The 26,085-nt window shown below is 34.0% G+C and overlaps 1 protein-coding gene across 1 annotated transcript; it reads right to left on the bottom strand.

Moving 5' to 3' along the window:
* Nucleotides 1–11,831: 11,831 nt before the first annotated feature.
* LOC126859414 (dynein axonemal intermediate chain 3) lies at nucleotides 11,832–24,789 on the bottom strand. The gene is given in 14 exon segments (XM_050610695.1): nucleotides 11,832–11,919; nucleotides 12,024–12,284; nucleotides 12,750–13,091; nucleotides 13,347–13,517; nucleotides 13,969–14,269; nucleotides 15,036–15,264; nucleotides 15,497–15,839; nucleotides 17,795–18,127; nucleotides 20,662–20,820; nucleotides 21,033–21,281; nucleotides 21,468–21,788; nucleotides 22,781–23,212; nucleotides 23,510–23,694; nucleotides 24,597–24,789. Coding segments are annotated over 13 exon segments (3,456 nt in total). The 3' UTR covers nucleotides 11,832–11,919; nucleotides 12,024–12,086.
* Between the last annotated feature and the right edge of the window lie 1,296 nt (nucleotides 24,790–26,085).

Genomic DNA, 26,085 nt, shown 5'->3' with positions numbered 1-26,085 from the left:
CACAGGCGCTTACCTTGTACAATCCTTCTCATCCCAGTGTCCCTTTACAGATATTTCCTCTCCCTTTCGCTGCTTTACGAGCGTTATCATTCCGTCAGTTCGTTTGCGGCGATTACAGAAACATTGCATTTACATTGCGGAGCAATTTTTTTTCCGTAACATCTTCAACAAATTTATGATATAACAAGTAGTAAATATAATAGTACCGCATAACTTTTTTTCACCTTTTGATTGCAATAAAATATGCATTTTGTTATTATGAATATGTGATTGTAAAGCTCGACAAAGATAAATAAATATTTTAAGTAAATTGATAAATAATTATAATAATATATGTTTATTTTACTCGCGCTTATGTACAAAAATATTCAAAATGGATAAACTTTGTGTTGAACTTTGCGGTAAATAGATTAATCGCTTGATATATGTGAAAGAGAGATAAAGGGTAAAATCAATTTAATTATAATTGCTCTAATAAATTTTATATTAATTATATATTTTATATTAATTACATATTTATTTATATATTTATTAATTACATTTTTTTTTAAATAATTACGAATAAATATAATTTTGTTTCAACATTTTAATATTACTTTTTTTATATATTTTTTTTGTTTGATAATGTATTCTGTGATGAACAAATTTTTTTAAATTATAATTGCTAATAAATTTTATATTAATTATATACATATTTTTTGAAATATTTATATAAATATAATTTTGTTTAAATATTTTATTATTTTTTCTATATTTATTTGTTTGACAGTGTATTTTGTGAACATACTTTTTGGGAATGAATTACTATCCCCATATGTATAATTCTGAGGATACATTATCTACTAATAAAATCATTCATCATGTAAAATAAAAATTATTTTGTATAATAACAAGAGGTTAAATTGTTAAAATTGTTTCTTAATTTTTTTAAAGCCATGAATCACAATTCAATAATTTACATGGAAATTATAATAGTAATGAAAAAATTTTGTATAACTCGCATGTATCTTTCTTAAGAGGATGTAGCGGCAAATAGAAGTTTGAATTGGTATCTTTTCCGGCAAAGTTTCAAGCAAGTTTTTAATAATTTTGGAAATATAACAAAGATTTTTTTCATAAATGATTAGTTAGACAATTCTTAGATGTTTTTTGAATTATTAGATTTAATTTTGAAATATATTGGTTATTTTTGCGGTAATCTAGTAGTTTAAAAAAATTAATATTTTTGCACATTTTATCATAATTTTATCAAATAAATTTACGATGTGTGTATAAATAATTGATGTGTGATAAATAATTATTTCATATATTAGATAGATAGATAGCTATATATAACATTTTTTGATTGTATTATAATTTCAATTAAATAATTTCTAATATTATCGTATAAAGTTATATATACATATAATACTTATGAACACACATACTAAAACGTATTTGATACGTCTCAATGCATGAGTCTTGAGATCGATAGAAAAGTGATTTACTTGATTAAGGCGGCGGAAAAATTATTCTGGCATAATTTCATTACTCTTCTCGGCACTAGAAGGGTTAAAGGGGTTAAACGTGAAAGGGGACACATGGTTGGTGTAGGGTTTTTTTTTGGTCGGCGAACATATTTATTCCTCCACCCTTTATCTTCATGTGACGCCGGGAGCGCCCATATAGGACGATCGGAAGCGGCAGACTAGCCGTAATCGATCGGGTCGAGCCAGTGATTAGCGTGTAATCGAATAAGGCCGAGCGATCGTCGATTAGCGATAACCGATAGCCATCCCGTTAGGTAACCGATAAATTGCTGCACACACATATATATATATATACACACACACACACACACACACACACACACACGCACATGCACATACTCACGTGTTCACTATCCACGTCGCCCCGGGCTGCTGCACGACGCGAATGAGGGAAGTGGGGGAGGAGGGCACCGAGATAGGACCCCCTCGAATTCCCCGGAGTATCCGTAAGTCGACATTGACGGGCTGACGGACTGGACAGCTGCTGCGCGTACCCCGTTTAATATTCCGCCTAATTCAGCAAATAGGAATGCAATGAGACGCGAGGATCCGCCGATAGATTTGACCGGATCTATTTCGCCCAAAATGATATTTAGCATTTGCGTCTCGCGAAATAGGCATCGCGCTTCCGCTCCGGTGCGATCGGGATCGGCATCCAAATTTGGTACAAATCAGTAAATCGCGTGTCATCGATTTAACGGGTGAAATTCTATCAAAAGTCGTGTATCTTTCACACGAGAAAATAATATCGTTTCGATAGTTGCCTGTCGCTGTTAATAAAGATTATATATTATTAGAAAAAATGCGAGCAATTTTTAAATATATTGATTGATGCGAAAAATTCAAAAACGGAATGAAATTAATCTTTAGACGACAGACAGTATCTCGTACACATCATGCCCGTCACGTCGGAGCGTACAGTGTTAATCCTGGGATTTTCGTACTTTTCCAAATATTATACTGTGCTCTAAATGTAGTTGAGATTTTCTCCATACCTGGATATTAATTGATAATTGATATAACGTATCTCTCTTTAATCTAGTACAGCGATAAATGACCTGCGGCGCGCGCGCGCGTGTATAACACAATCAGAAAGCAGAACGCGATTAAAATGTATTATTTGTGATAATTGCCACAATTCATAATCAATGTGTTTGACAGATGTTTTGTACACAATAGAAAAAAAAATTTTATATTTGAGGATCTTACAAAAAAGCATAAAATGTATTTTTACGTCAAAATAGTCTTGCTGTTCTGATGTGTTTTTTTTTTATTTTTATGATATTAATTATTTTTTTAATATATTGATTATATTTTAATCTGCCCTTTTTGCTAATTGCGTCACGCGAAATTCTACGTTTCGCTGTCGAGATCTTCTAGGAACACTCGATAAAAATCGGGCTGCGTTTCAATGTTCGCGAATTAACAGAAAATTTATCACGACGATTTATATACGCGCGGTTTAAAGGGCGAATTCGCGAAAAACAGGAAAAAAAAAAACGGACACGACGGCCCCGGAATACACCCTCTCGTATTCGCGGCTCCGTCATGGAGACATTCGTAAGAAAAGAGGAAACCGACTCGACCGCGCTTCTCGCAAAAAGAAAGGAGGAGTGCTGTCGAGGGAGAATTTCAGTTCCTTCTGTTTGTTCGTCCCTAAGGGACGCGTAGGAGCGACGACGGTTAAACGTTTTGCGTCGTCGGTTCTCGGGCGCAATCTCTCGTATTCACGGAAAAGATGGTACAGTTTTACTTGTTGCGGATGTTATGACTGAAATGCATATTATATCTCGTTATATGAATGTATCTAATATTTATATTATCTTTAATATTTTAGGGCGATACTCGAATAAATGAGCTATATTATTAAATGAATAAAATAATGGAGATTATTTGTAACGTCGATTAAAACAACTTTATAAAATTAATGCGATAGACGATTAAAAGAAAAGCAAGAGAAAAAAGAAGCAGATTTTTCTAAGCTAAAAAAATTGAGAGAAATATAAATAAACTTGAAAACTGTATTACATTTAACCAATTCTTATATATCAAAAATCGTTTTTTAAATAAAACGTTTTTCAATAAAACTTTTTAATTAAATTTTTTATAAAAAATTCTTGGGAGAACGCGTTACATATACAATTAGAGGATATCTTGTATCTCTATCTATTTTTATTTTTATTAACATGCTTCTTTCTCGACATACGGCTAATAACGCGTGCAGCTCGGGGAAATTCACTTGTAAATTCATGTCACGAGACAATGGCGGACCGAGAGGCGACGGGCAAGACCGCACGTTGTAATTCCGTCTCATTGTTTTCCAAGCGCGACGCCGACGGGCGGTAGCCGATGGAAATTTAGTTTTTTTTTTTTCTTTTCTTTTCCGCGCCCCTTGAACTCTACTCTTTCTCGCCGCTCTCTTCTTTTAAACTCTTCATCTTTCTTTCCTTCTTCGGTCTGCCCAGGAGCGGATCTGTACGAAAATAACTTCTGAAAATTGAGTTTTACGCTGTCAGTTGTCAAGAGATCTGATGGAATTATTGCGTTTAAAAGTATATCTATCAATATTTAAAACTTATAAATTATTGTGGAGTAAAAAAAGTGTTTGGCTCACATGTGTTTGTTTCGCTTCGAATGCATAAAATTGCAGCGCGATAGCTTTTCATTTTTATGAAATAAGGATGAGAAAGAAAAAAGCGCAATTTTATATTCTTGCGAAGAGTATCTCGGTTAGTTTCAGCTCCACTGACGTTGTCAAGGAGAGCTTGAAAAAAATATTAGATCCCCGGGAAAGTTAGGATCCACTCCTGGATCTGCTCTCTCGGCCGATCCATACCTCTTTTTCTCGTTGCATGTAAATTTCCCTTTTCTCTCGCCTACTCTGTCAGTGTGAGCCACTTTTTCCTTCTCTTCGGATACGTCGTGTTCGTATGTTGGAAGAACGGCCCGGTGTATCTACGACGATTACGACGAAGACGACTAGCGACGCGATTTGAAATTCAACGATGCCGGACGCGACGCGCGCCAGCCGCTCGTCCTTCTCGTGTCGGACCCGTTGTCCTGTTGTCACAGCTGCGGCTACCAAAGCTATCGTATGTCCTCGCGAGATGTACTAGCCTTCCGTTTGGATTCCGCGAGACTGCCGTTACCGGAGTACGAATGTTACCGGTGTCGTTCACGCTCGAACGTTTCGTGTGCGATGTCGTATTCTCGAGTGATTAAATTTTAAAAAGATGAATATGTGGAGGTGAGCAAATTCGCTAAATTCTTTAGTCAATTGAGAACTGCGACGAAATTAATTTAAAAAAAACAGAAGGTAGATAAAAAGTGTTAGATAATTACTAATTAATGCGAAAATATTATTAATATTTAATACGTACTATATGAGATTTTTAACGTATTTATTATATTTATTATATTAATATATTTATTATATAAAACTCTTATAAGAAGAGTTTTTTGCCTTTTTCAATATTTGTCATCAGCGTCGTTGTTCATTGTTTACAACCATGTCGATTTCATTGCGGAAACATCACGTACGTGCAGTAAAACGAATTGCAAACGAGAGTATAGCGTATAACACTTTCTCTACCGTTAGAATCGACTAGAAGAGTACTCTTCTCCCCAACTTTATTGCATTAGCAATGCAACGCTGATCGGATGCAGCGACGCAGATGGCCTTTCGTGATATCGTATCGTCCTATCTAACGTTCTCGGCACGAGTTGCCATGCAAACGAGATTAAGAATAACGAGGATGGAAGTAAGAAGGGGGTAGGGAAATATCACGAGGCCGTGAGGATGAAAAAGGAAGATGAGGGGAAGGAGAAAGATGAGTCTCTCTTTGGGCGCGGTACATCTTTTTAGTTACCATAGTTACTAAAGTTAATGGAAAGAAGTCGTGGCGGCTTCTCGTGCATTAACAATTCGAAAGGTCCTTCTTCTATTTTTCCTTCCCCCGCCGTTTTCTTCTTCTTCTACACTTCTTCTTCCTTTCGTCAAAGTCGCGAATCCGCTCGCCGAAAGAGAGATTCCCCTTTCTAAATGTAGAAAGGCAATCACGATGGCATACTTCGCTCTCCTTCTCCTCCCTTCCCGGTTTTTCGCCGTTTTGCGTTTCGTTAGCGCCGTAATGGCTGATGAATAATCCCCGGCAAACGAATTAAGAAAAAAGATGTCGCCGAGCAAGCCTTCTCCCCTCATCGTGGCTCGCCTTCTTCCCCCCCCCCCCCCTCTCCCCTCCCATCCGAGTTATAAATTCCCGGGCTACGCCGGTATTTAATAGAGACAATGAGAAAATGAGGTAGTCCGGTATCGCTAAAATATCGCTCTCGCCACTCTCATAAATCTGACATTCATCTTATTTAAGAGCGCGATTTCGATGTCGCTCTTTTAAATGATATCTTTCACGTTTATATGATTAATTAGATTGCTTCGAGATACAAATCATGTCACGTTCAAAAGATCAACATGGTGTAATATGTTTGCGCAAAATACGTAGGCAAAGTTACAGCTTTAACAATCGTAATAAATTCATCATTCGAAATTCGTTACTCGTCCGGGGAACTTAACAGCTACTGTTTTAATCGAATATTCCAAGTCTAATGTTACAGCGAAAGTATGTGTTTTTTTTTTTTTTTCCCAATACATCGTTATCTTAATTTTTTTTTATCGACGTAATATTATAGGCATATAATTTTCTCAATATAATTGGTCGCATGTGTTTTATTTATATTAATGACTCATATTACGTAGCGACGGTTATTAAGGGAATGACGTTGAATGTGTGTTATCTTATCCCCAGCGACGATCCGCTTCATGTTGTCAAGCGCAAGACAAATTGTGCGGACTGATTGTATTTAAGGGAATCATGGAAATCCGCGGGGCTACAGATGGGATGGGCTCTTAATCTTTTCCGTAGTCGATTGCGCGGATGAGCGAGACGCCGCGACTCCTTCATCCCTCTTTATTAATTCATCTTGTAAATCGTTATATATATATATACACATATATATAGAGTTTCGGGAGGTTAATTGCTGTACGATACATATAAAATATTAATGACTCGTGCAAAGTGATGACACCGTTTGATACCGCCTTGTATCAATATAGAGATGTAGTGAGTATGATTAATTCACCGTGTTCTCATTCAGAGAAAATGAAAATGAAAATAAAATAGTGTTTTTGTAGTTAAGAATAATCAAATCAATATTTAGAACGTAACAGTATTTAGCATATATTTAATAATTATTTTCTTCTTTTTATTAGTATTATAGTTTATATAAAAGTTAGGAGAAATAAATTTATAGATTATTATTATTAATTATCTCTCGCTAAATAGAATAATAAAATCGACAAATTAAATTTAAATATATCATATAATATGACAAGACAGAAAAAGTACATAAATATTTAACATCCGAATTTTAAAAAGTTCGCAGATAGGATATAATAAATTTTTTAATATTAATTACTGTTTGCTATGAAATAAATTAAATATATTTAGGATTTCGGGAAATATTGATAGTACGGGTTATCACATGCAATTTTCAAGAAAGATTGTTTTTGCAATATACGGAGTGCGACATTTAAATTGACACATCTAAATATCATAAAAACAAAGCATTTTATAAAAATATGTTTGAGACAAAAGTTGTTTGTTTTAAGGGAGGAAGAGAATAGCATCATTTATTTTTAATTTAGTCGATGTTTTGAAAATCAACTTTATTTTTTTAAATAGAAAACCTTATTTTTTATTACATATTCTTATAATCCTTTTTGAGATCTTTTTAAAACTCTATAATAAAGTATTTTTTCATTAAATATTTTTTAAGTTATTTTATATCTTAATCTGACATATTTTGATATAAAATACGTATATACAATATAATATATCTCGTAAAATATTTAATTTTTAATAATCTTATTATAATACCTTTGTTTAAAACATTTTTTTACAAAATGTTTTGTTTTTATGATATTTAGATGCGTCAATTTAAATGTCGCACCTTGTTTTTCGCAAGAAATTTCCACCGTCGTCGTAGAATTCGTAAAAATAAAAAATATCTAAAAAATCGATATACTTCGTGGAACGATCGACGATATGTTTTTTTTTTCTCTGTGGTGACAGGTTACTGTCTCGCGTTACCGATTTGCGGCGAGTGTCGTTAAAAATTGATCCGGGAAGTAAATGCTGGATGCGAAGTGAACAGAACGATCGATCGTTTTTACACCGGATTTTGGTATCAAGCAAATCCCAGCTGCGTCAATAATCGACGTGTCTATCGTTCACCGTAGAAATTTTACGATCCTCGTTATCACTCGCGTTGAACACCGGCGGTATCGACGAAAAGCCTCCTCTCACGTTCTCCAAATCCATGGACAGCTGTGTTTCCGAACCGGGACTAATTCGTGGTTTCGCGAGAGATTAATTGATGGAGAATTAAAAGTGTCGCGCGTCATCGCGCTGTCAGTGTCGATATTACGGCGCGACGGAAGAAAACACTTTTTATCCCACGTCCATCAGCACGCTCGTTTTTAGACGCAATCGAAAGCGAGTGTGACTTATGCATTTGCGTTTGCGAAAACAGCGTAACGGCCGAGATATTTCTAAAACCGGGCGAGATATATATACAATATACATATATATATTGAAAAAAACTCTTTTGCATTTCCACGTTTCGTGCAGAAATATAAAACATTGCGTGCAGCAAAAATCGATTGCAGTGCAAAAAAAAAGTTCAAAAAAAGATAAAGATAAAATAGTATCTCTAATTCTTTTGATTTATCGTTACGTGTTAGTTAAAATAATAATTACTTCGTCGCGGAATTATCTTTTTTGTGGGGGATCAATTCATTTTTTTTAAAATAAACGGCGAATTAAAGCTTTTAACTTAATTATGAAAAGTATATTTTATAATATTATGCAATTATATGAAATTTATCTCAGAATATCTGCCATCAATTACCCGCGCAATGTATTCTTTAACAAATTTAAAATCAATTTTTCCTCATGTGAGAGAAAAATTTGGAGAGAAGATTTTTAAGATATATATTTTATAACACGTATATAAATAAACTTAATAGAATATCTGAAAATTCTTACAATACATTTCCACGAGTACAAATGGGTCAGTGGAAATAATGGAAACATGTAACCCGTGTATAACTGGACAAGTAGCATGACATCTAAAGAAATGGAGCATATGCATACTCATTCGTAATCGAGCCGAGAACGGTGTGATGCATTGACCAATTCATCATCGCAGTTGCATACAGCGCTCTGATCGTTGTAATGGATGAACAACTTTTGTAATCAACCACCATATTCGGCTACCTTCTCTTGCCGATTCTTCGCTCGTTGCACAACTTGCTTTTCGAGTGCAATAGACTGTCATATATCTAATTGTTCAAACGCGCGGAGAATGGATTATTTGGATGTAAAGTTAGCGAAACTAGCGAACTAGCGGGCGAATGTTCCGCATTGTCGATGATTTTCAGTTGAATGAACGATCCGAAAGAAAGCGCACGTGGGAGAGAAAGGTCCGGAGAAACGATCGTCCCGTGTGGCGCATATTGTTCATGACCGGTCCAGGGAAAGTTTGATCGTTCGGGACAAAGCAAATTTCAAAAAAGCAGCAGAGCGAGAAAAATAGAGAAACACTTGCACGCAAGAAAGAACCTCTGTCCCCTGGGATGTTCCGAACTTGGGCAATAAGACGGCAGTCAGTTGCAAAGGGTTTCGGATAGTTTCGGAAACTTGCGATGCGCCGGCAGTCGCACTCTTTCGACTCCTTCTATATATTTCGCTAATATTACATTGCTATTTATTAAGCCATTCTCTCGATTCGCCTTCCTCTGTTTCGTTCATTCCTTTTCTCGCTTTTCTCACCGTTCGTTAAAGACAAACTCGAACGAACAACATGTTATATAAATTATTAAATATTTAATTTCCCGCTTTATTATAATTTTTATACTGTTGTTATTATCATTAAAAAAAGGTACGCAAACATATTTTTTAACGGTAGAGAAGAAGCATAGAAATCTGCGAAATAAGAGACGTCTAGTCTCTGTACAGATTAAAACAAAGCGCAGCTATTTTGCCTTTGCCGTACAAAACTAGATTTTCAAAAACCTCTGTCTCAAAAATCATTCTTTCTTTTTAGCTATTTGTTCTGCCGTTAACAGCGTTTCGAACGTACACTCCATTACAAAACTCAGTTATTTTGCGTATGAGTAGTTCTGTAAAAAGCTGCATAGATACGAAAGACAGAGAAAAAGAGAAAGAAAGAGAAAGATGCAAAAATATTGAAAAAATATCGCGCTATTTGTTGTTATTCGGGAATATTTTTTGTGTGCATGTGCCCTTTTTTTTTATTTAAGCTAATTTTTTTATTTGCACAATACTGATGTAAGCTTTTATGCAACGCCGAAACTTGTTTCGTCGGCAATTATAAATGTTTTTGAATCTCTACGCGTAATGCGATCCGCTTTGATCTCGATATCTGAGTAGTATTCAAGCATCTCAATCTGTGTTTGGACGCTACTCGTAAAAGAGTATTTGTAAAGTCATTCCGTGCCGTCAAAGAGTGGATATTGTAGTAAATTAAATCGGGAGGAGTGTAGTACTCTGGGGAAATAGAAACAAGTAAACCTGCTATATACAAGGTGCGAGTAACTCGGATCCTCGCAGATCCGTTTACGGTGAGAGAAGAAATGACAAAGAAAAGGCAGAACGTGGTGAATAAGTGGAGGAGAGAGCGCAGCTAGTTTGAAATTTCAAATTCATTTATGGTCTCACTGCCGAGTTTTAATTCGCTTTAATTATGAAAAATCGCCGAGTGCTGCCGACTTACCCATATATCCCCCACTTTTCCATCTTTTTTGCTTTCAGACATACGTTTGCGTCGAAGCGAAGATCGTTAGTCTTTCTTAACTGCCACATTTCTCTTCATGCGATATCTAATTACTCGTATAATTATCTCGTACGTATTAATTACTATGTATAAGTATTATTTAATCGTTGTCTCAATGTGGAGTGGAAAAAATGCGTGAAAAATAAAATTAATTGCAATTAAACGCGTTTAGAATGTTTTCTTATAGAAAGATTCTTATAGAAAATCGCGTATTGTAGCACTTATTGACAAATTTGACAAGGAAAAAACATTACTAATGAATTTAAGATTTTCATATATTAAGAAACATATATTTAAAAAATTCTAATAAATATTCATGTAAAACTTGATTTAGATTCACTTGCTCGTTTAAAAATTATTTACTAAAAAATTGTAAAAAAATATTATCTATCTTTTTCCTTCTTTCTGCAAATTACTTGTTTTTCTTTGTTTTTTGCAGTTGATTTCACGAATATTTACGATTAAATATTACGATTAAAAGTTTTTGTTATAAATTAAAAAAAATTATTATTTACAATTATTTTTTTTTACAGAGATGTTAAAAATTATTTTGTGATACCTTAATTTTTTTTATAATTTATTTATCGGATTTTTCAAACAGTACGACCGTACAAAATATATTTTTTGTTTTTTAAATTTTGACAATTTTTTGCTACTATTATATAGCCGCAACATCCTTAAGATTGTTGATGCGAAAACTGAATTTTTATGTGTAACGAGCTATTATAACGCGTGTGGAGAAACGTTGACAGAAATATTCTACTTTTATTTCTTTCAGACGTTCCATTTTCTTTGCTGTCATGTATTTCTCCTGTTTATCGACATATTCAATTACCACAATGACATTTTAGATGCTACGATATCCGGCGAAATATATATATAATATGATATATGCAAAAATCCATGTATAATATGATATGTACATATTTATTGTTTTCTCCTTTAGATATCGCGATAAGAATATTGACCAGAGTATCTCGTTTCCTTATTATAATAGTTTTACGTATGGTAAACTTTGTAAAATTACATTATAAATATTTGCCAACTTGTATTTCAAAGATGCATATTATAGTTGCACAATTCTGATTAAAGGGATTACAAGGAACCTTTCTAAATAAATGTAGCGTATATGGCAGTGCAAACGAGAATACACGGCACTCACGTTTCATTTTCCAACAGCATAGTTATATTAAATAAGACCATGCATTATCGCAAATGGAATCAAAATCAGAAATGCAATTTTAGAATCAAAAGCTACGGGTCTAAAGAAATATGTAGTCATCTCATTCATAGAATAATATTACCATAATAATAGACTATAATAAGCGTAGTATTATCTAATTTTTGTTTATCTACAAATTATTAATGCACATCAAAATCTTTCACCATCGACTAAATAACTAAAAACCAAGTTAATACAGAAATTACTGTGTCTCATATATTAAATTAATCTTCTGTGCTGCATTTTCAGACAAATCTAAGAAAAAAAATATTTTTATAAAATCTGTAATCGTAAAAAGTTTATAAACCTGTATCTGAGAAACGAAAGAACACGAGTCAAAATGTAAAATGAAAATGTACCTTTAATGCGTACCTCTTGTATTGCGTTGCAGGTAAGTCGTGATGCATCGTTCACAGCATCTACTACTTTGCCGTCTTCTTCAGCTTGTTTAACTTCTTGAGTTTGATGTCCATCGATCTTCTCTTCGACTTTCCTCGCGCGAGTATTTTGCCCCAGTCGAACGTGCGTTCGAAAGGCGTGCTCTCTAATTTAGCCAGGGCCTCAGCTTGCACTTCCAGAAAATTGTATATAATTTCTTCCTCCGGATCGATAAAAACGTCCTTTTCAACGGAAAGAACAATTAGTATCTAAAGACATCGTTAACTTATAATTAAACACACACGATATTTCAATATACAATTTTCAATATACAAGATGTAAAGTAATCTCTAAAATACAAAATATCTTGTCCAAAGAAATAATACACACATAATAAATATTAGGGATAAAAAATATTAGGTTGATAAAATATCGATCAGTTGAAATTACTTTTTCGTTTCATTTGTTTTTTATCTATAAATAAATAAAATATATAAATGAGATGGATTTATTTTACGGAAAGGAATTTGTGTGAATGTAACAGTATCAAAAATATTTCTGCAATATGTATAATCTTTGCGTATCGATATTTTATCATAATTCATGTTTTGCGTTACAATTTAAGCATACGCTTATTTACGTAGAAGAACTTTACATTAATTATTTGCGAAGGATTTTCGCGAGATTAATTGATTTCCTTGACGTACTTCTTTTCGAAAAGTGGTTTCCTTAATGAACTCGTCGATCATTAAGCGTCTATCGATCGCAGAAACTGGCAAAGGGGGCAACAAAGTTTCTTTGCGCTCCTGCTCCGGGAAGAGAAATACGACAGCTTCCTCAAAGATTCTGTCCTGTAGGTTCAGAATCTCGCGTATCTTGCGCTTCTTTGTCCTCTCCTCCTGCCGCAATCTAAGAAGGGGGGCGCGCTGTCTCTCGAGGACGTCCTTCCTTAGTCCTTTTTTCTCCAGGATTAGTCGTTGCATGCGCTTTACTTCTATTGACAACCAGCGTTCCTTGGCTTCTTCGATGAATTGCCAGGGTTTCCGGTGCTGTGAATAGTACAAAATTAATTTAATAGAAAAAGAGAGAGATAAAGATTAGTTTATTTCTTTTTCGTTTCCCAGATGCGTTCTACTAAATATATCACCGAGAATTTTACGAAGGATACTATTATTCACGTGACTATAAACGTTCGATTGGTCCTCGGTTTTGTAGCGTAGATTGTTGCCTGGAGCTAAAGTGTTATATGTGAATAAAAAACGAATGTCGAATTATTTATTAGCATGTAACATGTTAAATCGTACTGTGATCTTTGTAGGTGTAGGTTCGTGAACCATTGGTTCGAACGTGTCGATTTTAATCCGTTCCTCGGCCTCCGAACGTTTTTTCAGCTCCGCTATTTCGCCCATCTTTTTCTTCATCTTCTCAGGATTTGTTTGCCGCCACGTTTCCTGCCAGGCTTTAAACTCGCTTATCTGATCGTATACGGAAATAGAAAATCGTTTATGAATGTAGAAAAAACAAAGAAATTTTATTACCAGTTGAGACAGCAGAATTTACGGCGAATCACAAAACAACAGAACAAAGATCTTTTTTTTTACGATCACGAATTTAATTCAGATATATTTTCTTTTCAAAAAAATTGTAAAGTTTTATGAATCGCGTGGAGATTCAAACGCTTTTTGTTCTAAATGCATCAGAAGATATTACATACATATTACTGCTTGTAATTAATAAAGAATTAATTATAATTACTTTTATAATATTTGCTGCCACGTAATAATTATACATATAATACTTTCCATAAAAATATATTCCTTTTTTTTTAGTAAATTTTTCAAAGATATTTTTGCTCAGATATCTAATCATACATCTAATCGATATGACAGTGTATATGTCAGCGTCTCTCTTTTTATTTTATCTTACCCTTTGAACCTGTCGATCGATGAATTTTTTCAACCACTCGACGTCGCTTACGTCGTACGTCAATAAGACACGCGGTGCCGCGAACATTCTTAAAGAACCATTGAAATCGCAAAATCCAACACATTGTGGCTCGAGCGGCAGCTCGTGCGTATAGATGCCTGTAATTATCCGTCCGGATAAACTTTGCTCGAAACTCGGCTTATGACTCTTGACTATGAAATCCCACATTTCTATGGTTCCATCCATTCTTCCCAGAATCAAAATGGTTGGACGCAAAATTCCCCAAGAACACGCCGTGTATCTACGTTTTGTAAATATTAATTCATTTTGGCAATAGAGAAGCCTGTCGTGCTCTTATTGTTTTCTCTCTTTTATATATAATTAATATTGTTATCTATTTTTGTTGTAATAATTATATTATATTAGAAATTGATTTATGAGCTAAACATTAGAAAAGATTCTCATAAATGTTTAGAATCGCGAGAATTTCAATTTGACAATATTTGATAATGACACTTGCGATCGCATATACATGTACATAGCCATATATCGAAAATAGTTTTCATTAACAGACTAGTAATAGTACGCGAACGTGTGGTAAGTTATGCTCGTATTGTCATGCAGATCATATCGAAAGTTCGATTCGTCGAAAACTATGCGCAGAACGTGAAACGCGAGCGAGTTCGTGCTGGGCAATACGAAATGCTACATTGCAATTACACATTGTGGCAATTTATCGCGCGAAAAGGCAAGAGGGGGGAGGGATTGCTTGTTATTTTTATCGCTAATAAAAGGCCTGTCGCGCCGCGTTTATGCATATTCATGACCATGTTTTGCTCATTCTCGCGCTATCGACGTTTTTCTCCTGCAAGAATAATTTCTCGGCTCCCAACCCCACGTCCATGGTTTTTTTTAACTCTTTCTCTCTTTTGCACTTCATCCACTAACAGAACAAACAACTTCCTTTTTCGTATACACGACGAAAATCACTTAGCGCCCGAGCATTTACTTTGACGCAGAGGTAAAAGTATCCGGTTTGCTTTACTCCACTAATTACTCTTACCCACCTGACCTTGGACTTCTTCCAAATGAGCGGCTCGCTGAAATCGTCCCACCATATGGCGAAGATCTTGCCGCCTATCGTGACTACCACATGATGGTAATAATTGGATCTAACCGAGTGCGTCACCGGCCCGTCGTGCGTCCTTTTTATCCAGAGCCATCGTACCGTTTCGCGATTCACACTCGCGTCGGTGGCGAATTCGTAGCCGCTCCATGTTATGCAACCGAAATCACCTGTTGCCACAATTCACGCTTTAACTTCGTTTTATCGTTAATACGTTAGTGAATTAAATCGATCTTACTTATAGGTGGATTTTGAGCAATTAATGGCATGTTTAATTAATGGGATTTAAATTGTATCAATATTAATGAGCTTGGAAACATAATCATGTCGTGTCTATATATATATATGGATACGATAGGAAATTGAATCGTGTTTAAGGAAATATTATACGAGATCGTTCACCTTCGACGGTTCCGACGAGCATCTCTGGCTCCATGACATAGTCCGGCTTCTCGATTATGGGTCTATAGTACTTTCTAATTGTGATGTCGTCTCTCACCGGGAATGGCTCGACTTGGTCCTTGTGAAACTTCGGATTGTACAGGCTGAGCGTCGTTATCACAAGCTGCCGGTTCTCATCCGGATATTGAATCACGAGCATGTAAACGGGCTTCAAGATGCGATTGAAAATCTTAAAGGGCGACTCGGATTTTTGGATATCTGGTTGTACCTTTTTCTTTCGTCTGCTACGAATTTGTCGAATGTCCTTTTCCATAGGTCGCCATCTTTTATAGGGCATTGTGTTCTTCATCAGGAATAAAATATATTTTAACGTCATCTCATTGTTGATAATGAAATAACGTTAAAATGCGAATAGTTGTTAGAAAATTATAATGCCTTTATTTTTTTTAATAATGTGTATGTGTATGTGTTTTATCGTGTATGTATATCTATCTTTTTTGTATATGTGTGTGAGTCAAGTATCATGCATAAAAGACAAAGTTTTAACAGCTGATGGATTACAGTCTAAATTTATCATGAGATTTTTTATTAATGTTTTATTCGGATAGAAAGATTTATCTCCGTCAGTGCAATTTTATGCTATATTTCTTTCTCCCTAAAGCGTTGAGAATAGGACATAATCTCGTAAGTATCATACCAATTTCGTATTAAGCAAGGAAACAGTTCAATAGTGTGCGGGCGTCTACGTAGCCATTGTGGCACAACTGAAATGAAGAGCGACTCTCTCTCTCTCGCACGTCAATGGGCGCTCACAGAGAACGACGAGAACAAGGAGGTAGTTGACAGGTTCTGAGCACTACTTCGAATGTATGGTAAGGGACGCGGGAAGGATTGGGAGCGAGAGTTGAATACCGATCAACGATTATAGAGGAATGGTCTATCCATTTTCGGACCATATAAACGCCAACTTCGGAGGAATGACGGGGAGCAGCAGCGAGTCAAGTCGCAGAACCATTACGGTTCCGCAGAACGGGGGAGTTTCTTGGGCACGGGGATGGGATGAAAGCGGAAGGCGAATCGTCGTCTCGTGTCCGGACAGAGAAGGACTCGAAAGGCAGGTCGAACGGTGTTCGCTCTTTAACGTTTAGCTTGCGACAAGTTTCGCCCTCGTGGAACATTCAAAGTCGCTAACTTCCAGTCTCGGGAGATACGACTGGGAACCTTTCCCAATGGTTACCAATCGCTGGTCACCTGACGTTAGCTGCAGCGATGTAGGTTGTTCTTGCATTTTTTAAGGAAAACGACAATTTAAGGAAAATGACATTTTCGCTTGGGCGACGATACCAGAAAGTCGCAAAAATGAAAGATAAAGGAAATATTTTTTTTTTTTGTTAGTGTTTGGTGGAAATATAGTATAGTAGTGGAAATATTTCTTGAATATTTCATATCGTTACTATTGCAAATTGAGCAGCGTTGTAGCTAGACTAAAATATATTTAATGAATTAATATTGATTTAATATAACAATCTGAATAATATGTTTTTAATTTTTATTAAAATGATATTAAAAACAATCTGAATGGTTTAATTTTTATTAAAAACATACCATTCAGATTGTTCTTAATTGATATTTCAATTCTTGATTGTAACTGTATGTGAGCAATGTGATAAGAATGTTTATATCTCTTATTATCCAATTTTTGTAAGATTATTAATAATATTTGTGCTCTTTTATAAATATATGATAAGTTGTAAAAGTAAAAAATTATTAAAATATATATTTTGTAACAGCTAAAAATAATACATACAAGTTTCTATATGCATAATTTTTTTTTTTTTGTTTTGAAAACGTATTTATAGGATTTTCTCTAAAATTCTATAAATTCTGAAATAAAAAGAGCTACTCTCCATATTGATAATGAAGAAAAATGAAAAGCCACTTTCTTGATCTTCATTATTATAACAAATCGTAGAATATATTTATGGAAAAATATATATTTCGCTCGCATAATACATTTTTCCATTATCATATATACATAATGTTATGAAATAAGTGCGACTATCTAATGTACATTTACAATATACGTGTATAAAAAAACTTTCTCTGATATTTGTAAAAATTCATAAAATAACCGTGATTTCAGAAGTTTTGGGCACTAACTTTTTAAAGAAGCACTTTTTAATCTATTATCGGAAACTTTTTGTTCAGAATCAAATTTCCTATAAAATCTCAAAATCTAGGCGGAGCCATCCTGTATATTAAATAATAAATAGTTTAAAAATAGACTAAAAATTGTACTTACTTAAGATCCCAGAAGGCGATCGTGCCATCCTCGCTGGCGGTTACGCACTGACAACTCAGGTCGTCCAAAGACGTGTCGTCTGGCAAGGACGAGATTCGACCGTTCGTATCGATCTTATGATACGAGGGCATCCAATTTATCTGGGTGATACGCCCCTTCTGGCTGTGTTTGAGCGAGGACATCGCTATTGGACTGATCAGCGACGTTACCGTCTCACGCATCCACGTCATCAGGCCCCTCATCGCGATGCTGTACTTCACTTGGGCGCCCGTCTGCGCTACAACCGACTCCACCTGCTCGATTTTGCCAGGAATGTGCCAGATGGCGATCTACTATAACGATACAAGTAGGTTTTACTGCTGTCCTCTTTTTATCTCGTTTCATCACACTCTAGACTTTTGAAAATTTCACGATATCGTAGTAACAAGTTTTCTATATATGCTTGTTCATCGATTTCTTTTTATCCAAAACTTGCTAAATTTAGTTCACAAAATATATTGAATAATCAAGAAAATTTGCATGATTTTTCTTTTCAGTGTAAAAAATAAACAAACTTATTAATAAGAAACATAAATCAACATATATTTGCATGCGATGTTAACTAAAATTAATGTCCTTTTTATAATAAAATAATTAATATTTTTCAAATGACAAAAATAAACGGATTATGTGATAATTATTTGATTTTGCGCCGTTATTACGATGTTGTTTTTCGGTTGTGCCAAACAATAATATCGAGTTACTCGAACGAATCAACTTTTTCTTATAACCTAATTATTTTAACAAGCTTAATAATCTTATTAATATCTTAAATTAAGATTCTTAACAAGATTGCATTTCTCTTGAAAACTTTGCCACATCGCGGGGTTTAGATTAGCTGATAAAATTTCGAAATCGCTGCTCATTTCGCATTGCAAATTGTCGTTTCGCGTTCTCGCAATCTTTTTGCTTATCCCAGGCCAATATCACATGTGTGTGTACATATGCATAGAAACGAATATGCGGAAAGTGGAAAATTTCGCGATTGTCTCAATGTATTAATTTAGTTCATACGTGATGTATCTATCGATATTGATCATAGCTAAGCTTATACCTAGAGATGTCCTGCATGTTAAGCGCTGATGTAGAGAGAAGATATTTCTATCTTCGTTTCACATTCCACTGTTCCGTCGCTTTAACATTCGCGACAACGATTCCTTTTTATAGCACGCGCGTTTGCGCAAATTTCTCCAAAATAGAATATTGTGTGGCTCGAAATTCGATAGTGATTCAATTATTATTAATTATTATTAGACGATCTATGCATTTTAATGGTCGCGTTCAGTAGAACAATTGCTAAGTTATCGTCTTGTCAATATTCAACGTTGATTTGTTGATTCTAAAAGTAAAAGCCAATCACGTTGGATTGCTATTAATGGTTTGTTTTTGAAACGGATATTCGCGGTAAAACATTGCAATAGCGACGACGCTAAGATAATTTCACAGTGTCGTGTGAACGCGTCAAGTTGAACGACGAACTTTGACATCGCTCACTTCGCGCTTGACGTTTCCGCGCGTGTACACAGTCGATGGTTACGGTGATTTTATGCGTCTTTTCCTTTATCTCGGACGAATATTGTGTATCAACGGATGTAGGCGGTATTCGGTAGTGCCGAATTTAATGACAGGCGATCGACATACATATTAATTGTTGCGCGCGAATCGTGATTAATGCGTCTTTCAACATTCATAATAACTGATGTTCCTCGCTTCGCGTCCCATCTTCCGTTACGCGATATTTGCTCGACCGACGAGCAAGTGCCATTTAATATCCAAAGCATCGAGAGGCATCATGACGAGAGAAGCAGCGGGAGATAGCCAGGACTAATTAACGAGGACAGGTGATTCGCATGCGTACAATATTTGCGTTGTTCGCGTCCGTCACGATCGACGGTCGTTTCTCGAATTTTCACATCGGCTAAAAGCGCGCCAAATCGCGAGAATATATATACGCGGGATCGTGTTTTTCGATATTCGTGACTGATATCGATCGAGTTACGATTGCATTGCCGTTCATCGAAAGAATTTGTTTACGAATGCGCGTTATTTTGTGAGTAGTTAAAACGCATCAAGAGGCATCGAGGAATCGCGGCGATAAATTATAATCGAGACAGGGAATTGCTGTACTTCTACGATATTGGGGTAAGTGTTTATTCACGCTATATTTCCTAACGGATATTACTTTTCGAATTCTTTTCTCTACCTTTTTTAATTCTATCATTACATTATCCAGCAATATTTATAAAAATATTCATATTTTTCTTGATAAAATTGTTTTATCAGACATATATACGGGAAAAATATTTTGTTATCGTAACAAAATCGTCATTATGTGTGTGTCTAAGTATATCTATGTCATAGCATGATTTTGATGTTAAAGTAAATAAATTTTGATATCATAATTTAATTATTTAATATAACAATAAAATTAAATTTTATCAAATAAATTTGTTCATAAAAGTACGAATTTGTTGCTAAATTAAAATAACTTTATCAAATTTTGCAGCAAAACAATTAGTTAACATATTTAAATAATTCTTGGCAAAATTTTTCTAACAAGTAAAATTAATATTTTCTATAAAATTTTTCTTGCTATGCATATAATAAATAATGGCATTGCTATGTCGGTATAAAAGGTGCTACTCTGTATTGTCCGTGAAAAAAAATTTTTTTTTTGTCTAGTTTAGATAAGAATGAAAAAGTATATTCAGTAAAAAATAGGATATTTTGAAAGAGAAGAAAATTTTTTGATATATAAAAATATATAAAAATATATAAAAAATTTTGATATAAAATTTACCTGGCCGTGATTGATAAAATTTACCTGGCCGTTTTCACAACCGCCTACAATGATGCTAGCATCGAGAGGGCAAACACCAATAGATGTTACTTCCCGCGGACATTCAAGGATCAGTTTAGGCAACAAACAGTCAGTGAAGGACCATATTAGTACTCGATTATTGGCTTCGGAAGCTAAAAATACCTGAAAAAAAATGTGCTACTTTGTAAATTATATATTTAATTACGTTGCACGCACATGTTTAATAATAAAGTTTTTAATAATAAAGTTATTAATAAAGAAATACATTCTACATGAGCATTAAATTTTTCATTAAATTTAAACAATGTAGAGCAATTTTAAGAGCAATATAAGCAAAAACAAACTAGAGAAATAATCTAAGATGATTGATGAACCTCGTCATAAGTTTTGGGACCGATCAGATGTTCGCCCTTAGCATGTTGTGTATAAGTAGCTACCGCCGTTCCGGTCCAAAAAGGATGCCAGCAGAAATCGTTGATAACTTTATCCAAGATGATTTTTCCGTTATAGTAGCTCTGCTGTTCTTCGTAACCTATCGGCACCGGTGCCTGTGTATCCTTCTCATAACGCACCAAATTTACATAATCGTTTGTATATATATCCCACGTGGAATTCATTAAAAGCTAAAAAAAAAGCAATGCAGAAGTATTAAGGTATAATTGCTAACCCCATTATAAACTTACTTAAAAAAAATTTTAAATATTTTGATAACTAATTCTTAATTAAATTGTATTTTCAATTGCAATCAAATTTTATATTAGATCAAATTTTATTTAAAAAATCAAGAAATATTATTTGTAACATATTACTTGATCGCACATATCACTGGTATAACGTTTCAGAAAATCCTTGAAGGAGTCTATCTTGTCTTCGGTGTAGGTAGACAAATCGATTGTCTTATATTTGTACAGATATTGGTACCAGGAATTGACGGGTATCGATGGCGTCGTTTGCGCCTCGTTGTGCTGTACGATTGGCATTATTTGCGTGGCTCTGCTTACCAATTTACGCCATATATTCTCGAATATTTGCCTATACGGTAGCAATTCGATATATCCATCTTTCTGATCGTCCGCCTTCCTGTCCATCAGATTTATCGGCATGTTCAGCAAATCACCTGCAGACGTCACCTGATAACAATTAAATGCAAAAGATACGATCGTTATTAATGATACGCAGCACATCGCAAAGTAATTAAATAATTGATGAACAAATAAATAATGCTGGTATCGACGGGATTTATGAACTACTTCTTGCACTCGATTAAAAACAGGATAAAATGATTAATAAATAATTTATTACAATTTATAAATTTGCTGCTGTACGATATTATTGTTGATTCATTGGAGTATTTATAGACGGGATTAGTAGAAATTTACGGTAATCGCTTTAATACCGTGGATTGGAGTTAACATACGTGAGCTATCAATATCCATGTTCTGCACACGCGCAAGTCACGCATTAGATAGCGTGTTCTGTATTGTGTGCTATATTGGAGGGTAATAGAAATTTTCAAAAATTCCCGATATGTTACACGATGCGAATTTGAGCTTGGCGGCGGAATAGATATGCAAATCTCGAGCAGAAAGTTCGAGGCGAAGCCAGAGTCGCAAGTCGACGATAGTTACGTTAGCGTAAAAAATATATTCGAGTTGGGAACTGTTGAGATTTTTATAGTTTGCTTCAATATACTCAATAACTTAAAAATTATTCTACCATTTTCTATCAATTTTTGTTTTTAATTTAATTTTTTTTTAATCGTGTACAAGTAAATAAATCAATATATTAATGTTTTTCCAATCCATCCGTTTTTGAAAACTTGAGGAAATTAATCTAGGTGTGTGTGTTAATTTTCACAACTTTAAAAATAATTCTCTCAAATTTTTAAAATAATAAATTGGACTAACTTAAATATTACATTATTTGATCCTTTATTTGTTAAAATATTTATCGTTTAGCTTTTTATAGTTAAAAAATGTTTTAAATTAATTTTATTTTAAATTAAAAATAGTAGATTAATCGGAATATGATTCTTTAATTACCCAATTAATTGTACTTGATGTCTAAGAATTAGAAGTTTGTGATTCTTTAAACAGACTATAATAGTTAATATTATGCAAACCTCGATCTCGAATAGCGGTCTCGTATTTTTGACGACATTGATGTCGATTTCGGCACCGCTTCCTAAATCCAACCATTGGCCGGGAGGTTTGTAGATTGCATATCTCACGCGATTCTCGTGATCCTCTCTTTGAGTTTGTATAAAGTCAATTATTGCATCTTTACTTTCTTTCGTGAGAACAATGTAAAACTGGGCGTCTTCGGAAACGGACGGTGCATAACCGATGAGAATCTGTTCGTTAGGATATTCTTGAATCTCGTCCTTTACAGGCAGGAAGTCACTGCTCTCGGAATGCAGATCTATATTATCCTCGATGATATCCTTTCTAACATATACCCATGGATATTCCGTAGTGACATTCTCGCCAATGACACAGCCGACGATCTTCTGCGTCAGCGGCGACAAATCGATTCTTACTATTCCCGGCATTTCCTGAGATGGAATCAAACAAATGTAATTTAATATATTTTATATATATATATATATATATATATATTTATTTATTTATTTATTTATTTATAAAAGAAGACTTTTATAGAAATTAGAGAGATATGAGATACAAACATTCGACAACAATGATAAATGTTTAAAATTAGAGATATATCTGGAACTTGCAACGATGAATTTCTATTCGGGTATAATATTCTACATTTAATATAATAATTCAATTAAAGACGATATGAAATTTCGAAAATAAAATAAACTGCTGTTAAGGTGGTAAATATTCACCATTGATATGGAATATCGAAGTTTTTTCTGCGGTTCTTCGGCTATCTGCGTTGTGTCAAATTTCCAAATGTCGGTCATTGACGGTACAGCGGCAGCGAGATCGTAGAGAGTTCTCCGTTTTTCCGTCGGATCCTCCATTTCTATACGAATTTTCCTTTTCGCCTCCTTTTCCCAATCTCGAAAGGCTGAGAGGATAATGAAACAGATAATTCAAAAAAGATAATTCAATTTTTAGAAAGTAAAGGATAATGAAATACACAAGCGTAATCACAATCTTGAATCTTTAAAATAATAGTAAAAATTAAATATAGTAATACACGCATACGCACGCGCGTTTTTCATTTATTTAATAATTTAATAATGCTGTTATAGCAAAATGTTAAGAGCTTTCTAATTGCTGATATTTAAAATATCGGAAATTGATTAAAATAATAAAGATAGTTAGTCATTATATTTTAACAAGTTATTTAAATACAACAATTACGACATATTTATCAGATTCGCAGGATTCATACATTTAAATAAATCAAAATCATAATCTCTTTTATTATTCGAACTCGTTGCTTTAAATCGCGTCATTCATATTTGAACGTATTTATAGTCGACTAAGTTTATATTTCATTGTTAACACAGTGCGTACTTCTACCCAACATGCGTATCCGATATGCATCATCGATCTTCGTATATAATTTTAACCCATTCATTACAAAGTTTCAATATTGGTATATTCGACATTATCGACATACTTCTTGACAATACACTGTATACTTTTAACAGCGCATATATTACGAGAGAGTATATTTTTAAATAAATAAAGCAAAATATATTAATATTATAAACACAAATCCAAAAAGCAGTAACTTTAAACATAGAAAAATAATAAAATGTATTACAACTGTAATATTTTTTATCATTTATGTTCAATTTATGTTTAAATATTATGTTAAAACACAATTTAAATAAAATTAACATATAATCCGATGATTTTAAAAGAAATATCACTCATAGCACAGATATATGCTGTGTAAAATATATATTTATCAAAATTGTTGTTACTTGTCAGATTATTTCATAAATTATAACCCACACAATTTCGCTTCTACTTCTTCCGAGTCTCTGTCCTCGTAAGATTCTTCCTTTTCCTTTTCTTCTTCCTCTTCTTCGAAAGATTGTTCCATTTCGAAAAAATCCTCATCATATTCTTGCTCAGTATCATTTGTTTGAACATTTTCGTCTTCCAATATTTTTTCCACATTTTCTTCGTGTTCTTCTTCATCCATGATGTAAAAAAAATGATGTATGATTGTCCGCTCGATTATTTTGTTTCCAAGCCACGATGAGCTACGCACGACCAATGTGAAGATGCAACTACATATACATTCGTATGTGCCCACATACATACATACCTAATGCGCATAGGATCGATATGACGAGATGAAAGATAGGAGAGATCTTTTTCGATAGGAATTGATTCACCTCGCACCGGTGTAAAATTTTTTTAATTCGAACTGTATAACATCGGTAACGCGACGAGCTATATATGCCGAGGCTTAACGAAATTTTGAGTCGGGTACATTTGCAGTTGAAGTTGATTGAACATTGAAATCTCGGGTTTCATCGTCAGGCCGCCGTTGATCGCGAAGTGGATAGATGTTTCGGAATATCAATTTTTCCCTCCAAATACGTGTACACGCGGGCGACGAGGGCGATTTAATTGTTTTTATATCAGGCGGATGAAACTGGCCGCTCGTGCACTTAACCCATTTCGCAAACTCGATATACCACAGGCATTGTCAGCGCTGACGAAACGTTTTGTAATCCAATGAGTGATTTAATTGCGCAGCGACCAATTCGTCGTTTAAACGCAATGTATCGCCAATTGATGATATTGGATTTAACAATCTATCTATTATAAATATTACTAAAAGTATTTATTAATGTAATAATAAGGAATATATTGCATATTGAATGAAAAAAGTATAATTTGTATATAATTGTGCAAATGAAATTCTTTTCTATAAATATTCATCGTATATTTACAAAACGTGATGTGAAATATTTTCAATAAATTAAATAATTTTAAAGAAATGTATAATTTGTTCTTGCCATTATTTGAATATAAAATTGTAATTGTGTTATTGAAATAGCTCGCTAGTATTTTGGGATTGTAAATGAAAAGTTTTTATCAAACGGCTGTTTAAATGCAATTACCGGCAATATAAAATGTTATTTGTTTGTCGAAGCAAAATTTTATTTGTCAAATAAAATAAATTCTTACAGCAATAAATATTACATGCGATGCTTCCTCTTTCCCGATTAATATAATCTTATATGTATAACAGAATTTGGCAATATATTTTATGTAAAAAGGCATAATTAGCATTAATCAGTAGCTTGTAGTAATAAAAATGTTTTGTTATCGAGCCAATGATATGTCACAAAAGGCACATATTGTTCATAAATCCGATAAAACATCCGACAAATATAATACGCAAAAAGAGATGGGGGTATATCATAGAAATAATAAAACGATGTTAAATTTTCCGTTTAGCAAAATTTATAACTTATCCTTTGCG

The sequence above is a fragment of the Cataglyphis hispanica genome, chromosome 3 (genome assembly GCF_021464435.1).
Source record: "Cataglyphis hispanica isolate Lineage 1 chromosome 3, ULB_Chis1_1.0, whole genome shotgun sequence".
Classification (NCBI taxonomy): Eukaryota; Metazoa; Arthropoda; class Insecta; order Hymenoptera; family Formicidae; genus Cataglyphis; species Cataglyphis hispanica.
This window is presented reverse-complemented; position numbering and strand designations above follow the sequence as displayed.